The sequence below is a fragment of the Pteropus vampyrus genome, unplaced genomic scaffold (assembly GCF_000151845.1).
Source record: "Pteropus vampyrus isolate Shadow unplaced genomic scaffold, Pvam_2.0 Scaffold262, whole genome shotgun sequence".
Taxonomy (NCBI): domain Eukaryota; kingdom Metazoa; phylum Chordata; class Mammalia; order Chiroptera; family Pteropodidae; genus Pteropus; species Pteropus vampyrus.
Window position 1 is genome coordinate 195,390 of NW_011889043.1, and position 11,426 is coordinate 206,815.

The 11,426-nt window shown below is 32.6% G+C and overlaps 1 protein-coding gene across 2 annotated transcripts in view; it reads left to right on the forward strand.

Annotated features, from left to right (window-relative positions):
- AP3B1 (adaptor related protein complex 3 beta 1 subunit) overlaps window positions 1-11,426 on the forward strand; it is a 219,935-nt gene that overhangs the window by 85,313 nt on the left and 123,196 nt on the right. For both annotated transcript variants that reach the window (XM_011375121.1, XM_023520419.1), the window contains exons 8-11: window positions 4,806-4,958; window positions 8,039-8,136; window positions 9,845-9,899; window positions 9,987-10,058. In XM_011375121.1, the coding sequence (XP_011373423.1) occupies window positions 4,806-4,958; window positions 8,039-8,136; window positions 9,845-9,899; window positions 9,987-10,058 (378 nt within the window). The remainder of the gene's footprint in view (window positions 1-4,805; window positions 4,959-8,038; window positions 8,137-9,844; window positions 9,900-9,986; window positions 10,059-11,426) is intronic.

An 11,426-nucleotide genomic window follows, 5' to 3' on the forward strand; every position in this document is an offset into this window, starting at 1 on the left:
GGCATCGCTCTTAGCAGTATCTTTTTGGATATATCTTCTTGAGCAAGGGAAACAAAAAAAATGGGACTATATCAGACTAAAGAGTTTTTGCACAGCGTAGGAAACCATCAACAAAATGAAAAGACAACTACTGAATGGGAGAAGATATTTGCAAATGATACATCTGATAAAGGGTTGTTATCCATAATATGTAAAGAACTCGTACAACACTCCCAAAGTAATCAACCTCTAACATTTTAGGTAATTTCTATTATTGTTATAACGATGGATAAGTACCTACAAATAAGTGATTTACTGAATTTTTAATTTTGTTTAAACTTTTTAGGATAACTAGATTTATATGCATTTGTAAGAAATAATACATCTGGTTTAATGTACTCATTTTCTATAAATGATAACATAATTTATAAGATAACATCTATAAACATATGTAATATAAGGTATTATAAATATATGTAAATGAATGTAATAAATATATAAATATATGTAATATAAGGTATTACAACCAGTATATTGACATTAATATAGTCAAGATTTAGAAAATTGCCATCACAAGGATCCTTCATATTGCCATTTTTATAGTTAAACCCACTTCCTTCTGTATGCTTAACCCTGCATCCCTTAACCTGAATGAACCACTAATTTTTTCTGCATCTCTATCATTTTGTCATTTCAAGAATGTTATATAAATGGAATTATATAGCATGTAACCTTTTAGGATTAATTTTTCTCACTCAGCATATTTCTCTGGAGATTAATCAGAATTGCATGTATTAGTAGTTTGTTTTTCATTTGTGAGTGGTATTTTACAGCATAGATGTTTAACCAATTGTTTAACCCTTCATCCTTTGAAGGACATCTGGGTTGTTTCCATTTCAGCTAAGAGGAATAAAGCTACTATGAATATTTTGTGTACTGGTTTTTATATGAGAATAAATTTCCATTTCCCAGTAATAAATATGCAAGAGTGCAATTACTGGTTGTGTGGTAATTATAGGTTTAGTTCTATAAGAAACGGCCAACCCATCAGAGTGACTGTAACCTTTTACATTCTTACCAGCCATGTATAAGCGATGCATTTCCTCTGTGTCCTTGCCATCGTTTGGTGTTGTCACTATTTCTAAATTTAGATGAGAACCATTGTGATAGATGTGTAGTGATATCTTGCTGTGGTTTTTAATGTGCATTTTGCTAATAGTAAGGTTGGTTATCTATTCGTGTGTGTGTGTGCGCGTGCGTGCGTGTTGCCATTCATATATCTCATTTAGTGAATAGTTTGTTGATATCTCTATTAGTTTGCTAGAGCTGCATAACAAAATACCATAGACTAGGTGGCTCAATGCACAGAAATCTATTTCTCATCATTCTAGAGTCTAGAAGTCCAAGATCAAGATGTTGGTAGGTTTGGTTTCTCCTGAGGCCTCTCTCCTTGGCTTACAGATGACCCGCCTTCTTTCTGTGTCGTTACACTGTCTTGTCCTGTAGCATCCCAGAAATCAGACAGGCTTTCTCTCCGCTTTAGTCCAATTGGCAGTGTCTCTGCTGGTAAAATCCCATCTCTCTTAAATCCACAAGTGACACCCATGATCTCTTTATCAAGTGATTTTCTAGAAACACACTTGGTATTCTCTTTTGATGATGTTTTCTCAATTTTTGCCATATAGATAGACTAATTTCCAGTCTTCAAGTTATAGTTTACTATTGCTTAAATTCTTTCCGTTTATCTTTTTTTCTCATATCACCGTAAGCAACAAAGAAAAACCAGGCCGCACATTCAACACTTTGCTTAGTAATCTCTTCAGCTAGATATCCAAGTTCATCATATTTAACATCTACATAAAACATGAGAACACGGCCAAGTTCTTTGTCACTTTATAACAAGGATCACCTTTCTACCAGTTTTCAAAAACATGTTCCTCATTCTCATCTGAGATCTTATTAGAATCACCTTTAACATCATATTTCTATTAATAGTCTGTTGAAGGCAATCTAGGTTTGTTTTATTTAACATACACCTCAGCTGTTCCAGCCGCTACCTATTACCTAGTTCCAAAGCCACTTCTACACCTTAGGTATTTGTTGTAGCAGTACCCTACTTCTTGTTACCAAAATCTGTATTAGGTTGCTAGGGTTGCCATAACAAAATACCACAGACTGAAAGGCTTAAACAACAGAAATTTATTTCTCACAGTTTCTCACATTTCTTCTACGAGGCTGCAAGTCCAAGATCAAAGTGGCAGGTCCTGAGGCCTCTCTCTTTGACTTGCAGATGGCTGCCTCTCACTGTGCCTTCATATGGCCTTTTTATCTGTGCTACTGTTGGTGTCTCTCTTATTAGAAGGATACCTGTTGTATTAGATTAGGGTCCCACTCATATGATCTAACTTAACTTTAATTACCTCTTTAAAGGATCTATTTTGGCATATAGTCACATTTAGTATTAGGGCTTTGAGATGTGAATTTGGGGAGGGAGGGCACAGTGTAGTCCATAACAATATCTTTTGCCCCCTTTTAAAATGAATTGTTGTTTTTGCTCTGGAGTTTCGGGAGTGGTCTTTGTATTTTAGATTCTAGTCCCTTGTCACACATGTGGTTGCAAATATTTTCTGCTAATATGTAATTTGTTTTTTTCCTCTTAAGAGGAATCATAGTAGGAGTAGGGAGGCCAGCTTGACCCAAATCCAGATTCTCCTCTTTCTTTAGAGGTCAACACTATCATCATACACTTGAAATCCTTCTACCTAACAGAAGATCTACAGTTCGGATATTTACTGGGTTCAGCAAATAAAACAAGAGAGACCTACAATGACTTTATTGATAGAGGGAAAAATGTTTTCAGTTGTAACATTTCTATTCGGTTTTTATGTCTTCTATTTCTTTGTTTACACTTTGTAGTTCTTTGCTAAGGCCTTATATGTTTTTTATTGTTTCAAGGATATTCCTAGCTGCTCATTGAAATATTTTTATGATGGCTGTTTTAAAATCTTTATCAAATATTTCTAATATCCCAGGTGTTGTCATCTACTGGTTATCTTTTTCATCCCATTTGAGATCTTCCTGGCTCTTGGAATAATGAGTGATTTTTGATTGAAATCTGGACAGTTTGGATATTATGAGATTCTTGATCTTATTCATACTTTTGGTTTTAGCTAAGTTTGTTTGACAGCACTCCAGCAGGAAAAGGTGGAGTATATGCCCTCTAATTATTGCCAGGTCATGGCGGAAGTCCAGGTCACCCACTCAGCATCCATTGACACTTCAGGGAGATTGTGCTCATTGTTACTGTGGGTGAATGTAGGATTTCTGGCTCCCCACTAATACTCACCTGATAGCTCTCTGGCTGGGAGGTATAAAAGTGCCTCATAACTGTTCCACATGTGTCCTTCACTAACACCACAGTGTGGTGTGTCCTTGTTACTACTGGTTGGTGGTGCTGCAAGTCCTGAGTGTCCACTAAGCATCCTTTTACACTAGCCCATTGAGAAGGGATATGGTACCTCGTTATTGACAGATAGGCCTGGATGTCCAAGCTCCCCATTTGGTCTGTACTGGCACCACTGGGATGCCTTATTACCTCCTGATGGGGATTAAAGTCTCAGTGCCATCTTGGCCTTTTCTGACAAACCCCTGCGGGATGATTGGGACATCTCATTCATTATAGCTTGGTAAGAGTAGAAATCTAGGCTTTCTGTGTCAGCCTTTGATGGTGGAGGTAGGGCTAGGGCTGTTTTTCCTCTAGTATTGGCTGCACTAGAACAGTTAGTTATTTTCTAAAACAGTTTTCTGTCTTACTATACTTTTCCTTTCTTTGTCCTTTGCCTACAAAGACCAGGCTTTGGGAGAATTTGTTTTATCTATGCCTTTTGGTGTTTCTGGGTTACCAGCTTCTCTAACACCCAGTCTTTGATAGATGAGGTAAAAATGAAAACTCAAGGGACTTAGTTTGGTTATTCTTTGAGTCCTCAGGTTTCCATCCAGTCTTCCTTCCACTCTCTGACTTTTCTTTCTTATGTTTGTTTTGAATATACTGTCTTGGATTTCTAGTTGTACTTAGAGGAATAGGGAAAATTTATCTACTCCATCTTCCAAGAATTTGGTAATAGAAATTACCTCTAAACAGTAGTTGAATTGGCTCTCTGTGGATATTAATTGTTGTGTGCTTTTCTGTTATTGTTTGTTTATTTTTAGGACTAAATACCTGTAAGCTGATTTTATTGACAAAGATAATAAAGAGTTCAAATGAAAAGGGCGAGTAAAAACATAGAATTATCTCCTGTGGTTATATTTAAATCTCAAACTGAGTCTTGGCAACATAGGGACCTACTTAATCACCATTAGTTTTTAACTTGTCAAGCTTTATTCTGATTTCTTTCATGTGTGTTGCAGTTCAAAAAATTCTTCTCTTTCTCGACTCTTTGATCCAGTTACAGAGTGACTAGTAATTTATGGAATCAGTTTTCAGGTTTTACATAGTCTTATATTATAAGCTTTGTTAGAATCTAATGGTCAGGTTTTCCCTTTGGGCAGCTCTGGGTATTTCTATGGAGAGTTAATATTTTCAGGGTTCTGCTATATAATATATAATATAAAAGAAGTATTACCTGAAGGACAGTTATAGTACCATATTATAAAATATGAGAAAAAGCAAGGCCTTCCTTTCATATAGGTAGCATAGTATTTTTAAATTGCCTCAAAAGTAGTATTCTACAGTGAAATATTACTGTAGATGTTAAAAAAAAGTTTTGTGTAATATTTGGGCTATTCAAGGTCTGAACTAAACTTGGGGTCGGATTTCTTTCCTGTAGGATGATGGTCTACAGGATAATGAAAAGAATTTCTATGAATCTGATGATGAACAGAAGGAAAAGACTGACAAAAAGAAGTCTTATACTATGGATCCAGATCATAGACTTTTAATTCGGAATACAAAGCCTTTGCTTCAGAGCAGGAATGCAGCGGTATGTTAAAACCTTTATAAGAAATAATTTACAGATTTTTTTTAAAAAAAATGGTATTTAAAAGTATGTAAGTTGAATAAACAAGTAATGGAGCATTTGTTTGTTTTATTTGTGTGTATACAAAAAAATTAGATTTTTATGAGATTACTTGGTTTGGTAGTTGTATGCCTAACTTTACTTCCATTACCTTTTTGTGGTTTTGTTAATTGACTTTTCCTAACATATGAGCTCAAGATGTTTCTTAGTTGATTTTAGAAATTAGTCGTGAGTACTTAATCTATTAGTCTATGATACTTGTATCTACCTGATAAAAGCACCTAGCATAATTCCTCATGCTTAGTAAATTTTAACTGGTAGGAATAACTATTAAAAATTATCTTTATTTGGATTCTAAGTCTTTGTTTTATTTTGTTTTACATCTTTTTATTTTAAATAACCCTTTATATTTTAGAAGAATACATGTGCATAATAGAATATCAGAAAATGCAGACTAACAAAACTAAAAAAATTAAAACATTATATTTTCATCACTCAGAAATCAGTTATATCTTAATGCATTTTTTCTAGATCTTGTTTCTCCATAAGTATACATTTATTCACATGTGTGTGTCCATACATATATATCTTTTAAATCAAGAGAGTAATCATACTAGATGTATTATTTTTAACTTTTTTTCTAGTCCTTCCTCTTCACCTTGCTATTTCAATAAAATTTTATCTCATTTAATGCCTATTTATCTTAAATTATCTCTTATAAGTGTCTCATCTAAACCAGTATCTGTTCTATTGCATCTGGTCACTATACCTTTTTTAACCTCTCAAATCTTGCAGAAGGTTCTTCTGGATTTATCTGATTGATTCCTTTATAAAGTGCTATTTCACTTTTTCTTTTATAACCTGTATTTCCTGTTAACTGGAAGTTATATCTAAAGGCTTGATGGATCCAAGTTAAACATTTTCTTATAATTTTTTTAATTAAAAATATTCTTAATTGTTCTCTTCACTTAGTAAAAACTTTGAAAATGAGGAATTTCACTTGAATTGTTTTCTGTTGCTTGAGAATTTAGAACTTAGACCTTTGTATGTGTTTTAATAATTAGCAGTTTTTATTTTATACCTAGTAATTTAGGTTCAAAATAATTAAATAACCATATATTATTATTTTACTAATGTTGTAAAATATATTTTAGTGTGCCTTAGCTTACCCAGATAGTTGTTACATAGCCGTAACTTGCTACATAAAACTCTACTTTATAATCAACACACTATTAATTTAACTTTGTCTTAGAAGTTGATTTTATAGTACAAATACTTTTTGATCAAAAATATTCTTGAATAGAGGTAGTTCATACCTTTTGTTCCAGTATGTTTTGGTTCCCTGCTTATTTGATTGTGTACCAATTAGAGGTGGTTTACTTTTTGTTACATTATGTTTTGATATCCTACTTCTTGCGTTGTAAATACATAGAGAGACTGACTTTCAAAGGATTGTCTGACTTTCGAAGGATTGTGAATAGATTTTTTTGTTTGTTTTAGCCTTATTCTCAACTTTTACAAGAGACTTTGAGGATTTGTTTTAGGAAATTAGTGCTGTATGTTGCATTATTTTTTAAAATGACTCAAGGATTTGTAGATTAAGTCAAGCATTAATTAAAATTTTGTTTTATAAGACTGAATTCAGGAGAGTTTGTTCTGTAAAGTTATTTGTGGATCACAATTCAAAAAGTAAGATATTCTAAAACTACTCTCATTCTCAAGTAATGTCTGAAAGCTATAAATCAGTCTTGTAAAAAGAAAAAAGTACAACAAAATGCTAAACAGTAAATTTAGGACCCTGTAAAATATATTTTTTAAAATGTATATTTTGGAAGAAACTTTTACTTCAGATACCCTCAGGTGCTGTATACTCTTTAGGCATGTGTAAAACTTCTGCCATATATTTGTTAGAACTTTATAGACCAACCAGAAGTAAAGTAATATTAATATATCTTCTGAGCCAAAGACAAGACAATGTAACTTCTATAGCTCTATCTCTGCAATTGTCATATGTTAAACTGGGTACTCTCTGTAAATGGGAAGTGTGGACTTCTTATCTGTGCATCTAAGTGTAGAAGCACATACAGGAAACTACTTGTTTTATGACAAAGAAATTCCGATCACTCTTATAATGGCTTTGAACCAAAGATTATTTTTAAGGTTCTGCATTTTGAAAACCAAGATCATCTCAAGGGCTGCTATTTTAGAGGAATTGTTTTAAAAAGAGTTTCTTTAATTATGATTTAAATGTACTTATTTAAAAAAAAATTCAGCCTACTTATTACTGTTATCCTGAAGTATCTGGCTTCATTTGGAAAAGGCATGCTTACAATTTAGAAAAAAAAAAATTGCCCGTCTCAGAGCAGCAGCAGCAGTAGTACTAGGGAGACTGGGACTTGGAGTGTTGTGTCAAGCTTTGCCATGTACTGGCTGTCATACCTTGGGTGGTTCATTTAACACCTATTTTCTTTTCCAGGATGTATTAGTTTCCTAGTGGTGCCATAAGAAATTACTACAAACTCAGTGGATTGAAACCGCAGAAATTTATTCTCTCTTATTTCAGGAGGCCAAGTCCAAAATCATGGTGTCAGTAGGGTTGGTTCCTTCTGGAAGCTGTGAAGGAGAAACTGCCTTTTGCAGCTAGCTTCTGGTGTTGTCAGCAATCCTTGGTATTCCTTGGCTTATTACTCTGATCTCTGCTTCCATCTTCACACTGCCTGTTCTTTGTTTTTGTGTGTCCTCTTCTGTCTTTTATAAAGACATTCTTATTGTATTTATGGTCCACCCTAATCCAGTATGAGCCCATCCTGATTATATGTTAGTAACATCTGCAAAGACCTTATTTCCAAATAAGATGACATTTTGAGGGTAGATGTGAATTCTTGGGGCACACTATTCAACCTGCCATAAAGGTAATGACATATTTATCTTATTTTATAGGAATTTTGTAGGAGTTAAAAGAAATAATATGTAAGAATGTTCTTTGAAACTGTGGGGTGTTGCAGTGTTCATAGTTCTTATTGTGTTCATGCTTTATTTCTTAGGTGGTTATGGCGGTTGCTCAGCTATATTGGCACATAGCACCTAAATCTGAAGCTGGCATTATTTCTAAATCACTAGTGCGTTTACTTCGTAGCAATAGGTAGGATATGGTTTTATACCTGTGTTTTCTTTTGTATTCTTTCAAAAGTAATGTTTGAAAAAACATAACGTGTCTTTCAGGCATTTAATATGTAGCTCTGACTGTATTTTATCAATAAAATTTCATAATCAAGGGAATCAGAATGAAAGGTTGTATACAGTTTATCTCAGTTAATGATAAATATTGACTTTTTTTAACCTCAAGCCCAAAGAAATTAAAAATATCTTTTAGCATAATAGTATATGCTGTCACCCTAGCCTAGTGTTAGTGTTTGATATTTTAGGTGTGACAATAATAATTTTTGGGAGTAGTAAATCTGGAATCACAAAAATACTATACCTGTGTATTATGAGATTGACTTAGTGTAATTATATGTAATTTTATATAAAGCAATACACATTTTAAATTATATTGTTTATGACAGAATTGCTACTTCCTTTAAAGCTGCAATATCTAATTACTGTAGTTTGCTCTATTTTTTATTGAACTTTTACTTATTTTTAGATATCTTAAAATTTGTACTTGGTATACAATATTATATTAGTTTTAGATGTACAACATAGTGATTCAACATTTATAATACCTTATGATGTGATCACCACATTTAGTCTAGTAATCATGTCACCATTAATTTGCTATATTGAAAAAGAGAGCTATATTCTTAATAGCCACTTATTTTAAAGAAATGCATACTCTTTTCATTTCCCGTAGGTAGGTAGGTAGGTAGGTAGGTAGGTAGGTAGGTAGGTAGATAGGTAGATGGATAGCAAGAATATCTTTCTCTTTAATTTTACCTCACTATAATTTAGCAGTTCAGATCAGCAATTCACGACATATACTTTCAAAGTTTAAGATCAGATTTTTTTTCATTTGTTTTGTTTTCTGTGTTTAAGGATACCATTGTTTTAGCTTTTTTGCAATATTTTTTTTTGCAAATAGATAATTTAAATTAAAAATAGTTTTTTCACTGAGTGCTTATTTCTAATAGAGTTTGGGGGGATGGGAAAGATAGATATTTATTTTTGTCTTTAACTCAAACTTAGTGTCACAATTTTAGCCCTAGACTGACTTTTGCTGTTCCTTAGTAAAATACTATTTCCTTTGGGTTTCTGTTCTTTCAGCTGTCTTTATACAGTCATTTTTGACCCTTTTACCAGTTCAATAATTTTTCTTTTCTGGAACTAGTTCAAAGATTATCAGAAGGATCTGGAATGCATCTTTCACATGAAGGCATATATGCCAGTTTCAGTTCTACCTTCATTTCTTGGATATTTGGACATAAAAATAACATGACTGTTTTTTTAACCTTTCACTCTGGGTAGAATTGAATGACACAGTACATTCTTGCAATCAAGAGTTTGTATTAACTCTATGGTCATGTTTGTTCCATTAGCCCTAAGAATACCTTCCTTGCACGTACCATGTGTTCAGATTAGCTACAGTACTGGCTTTACATTAAGAATGCAGTATTATAAAATTGGTTTTAACTTTTCTTCGTGATGAATCAAATATAACTTAATAATACTTTGTAGGGAAGTTGTATTTAAAAATAAGCCATAAACATCTAAGATTTACTAAAAAGTTTTCAGTATTATATTTAATATTATATTCAGTATAAAACTTAATGCTAATTCTTTTTAATGTACTGTTTATTTAAAGATATTTCGTTTGAAAATATACCCAATAAAAATTTTTCTTTAATTACTAGGGAAGTGCAGTATATTGTCCTACAGAATATAGCAACTATGTCAATTCAAAGAAAGGTATGTACATTTTGAATACATAATTCCAGAAAGAAATGAATGTATTCATATCATTAAATGTATTTATATATTTATTTTTGTATCCAGGGTATGTTTGAACCTTATCTGAAGAGTTTCTATGTTAGGTCAACTGATCCAACTATGATCAAGACACTGAAGGTAGGCATGCTTTTGTTCTTCAGATACTCTAACACATGTTTACTTCAGAGGTATTGCTATAGTTTTTAGCATCTGCAAAATAGAGACCTACTTTTAAAAAACATAGGTATTTTGAGATTTTCTTTATACTTTCTAAACTACATTATTATATACTAGTTACTGTGCTACATTCTACTAATACAAAGTGAAGACATGCTACCTATACCCTGAGTAACTCACAGTATACTTAAAGAGATAGATAAGTAAATAGATAATTTTAGCACTATGTGTTTTAAGTGATATTGTAGAGATTTGAATTGAGTGCTGTAAAGAACACAAAGGTGGAGTCAATTCTCTGGGAGATTTAGAAAAGACTTGTGAAAAAGATGATGTTTGAGTTGATCTTAAAAGAATAACATTTTTGAGAGTCAGTATAGTTAAAATGATCTTATTACCTAAAGCATTGTGCACATTTTTGAGAGTTTTTTTTATCGTTGGTTGGTAGGTTGATTGGGAGGTTGTAGGGTTGAAAGTTAGAAGAAAGGCACAATTTACGCTAACACTAGGGATTATGAAAGTGCTGTGTTCAGGGAATGATAACTACATTGAAGCATGTAGTTATAGATAGAAAGCATTGATGATTTAAACAGAAAAATAAATAGAATAGAATAAAAGCCTGGAAATAGATTCATGCATATGAAAATGAACTATATAATAGAGGAGACATTACAAACCATTGCGGGGTGGGCAGGAGGTGGGGGGTGGGGGGTGGGAAGGTAGACTCTTCAGTAAAATTGGAATGATTTGTTATTCACATGGAAGCTAGGTTAAATTGTAAGAAAATCTAAGACACACTCAAATTAAAGGATAATTTACAAGATAATTGATTTGTAATCATCAAAAGCATCAAAATTGTGAAGGTTAAAAGACTGAGAAACTTTCAGACTGATGGAGACTAAAGAGATAACTGAATACAAAGTATGATATTGAACTGAATCTTTTTATTATAAATTATTGAGATAATTGTGAAACTTAAATGGGTAGTGACAATTGCATAGATGTGATGTATCAGTATTTTCTGATTTACTTGGTTGTGCTGTGGTCTGTAGGACAGTGTCCTTATTTGTAGGAAATATTCACGGAAGTATTCGTGGACAATGTGGTATCAGATTGGCAACACTGGTCTCAAATGGTTAAAATTTAATTCTTTTTACCTTTTCTATATCTTAGAGATTGTTTTAAAAATCATACAGAAAATTTAAATGTTCTCATCAAAATAAAATTAAAAGTCAGGCCATAATTTGGGAGAAAATATTACAATGCATATATCTGAAAAATGACTAGTACCCAGAATATATAAAGAACTCTTACAATCTGTGCCTTTTAATT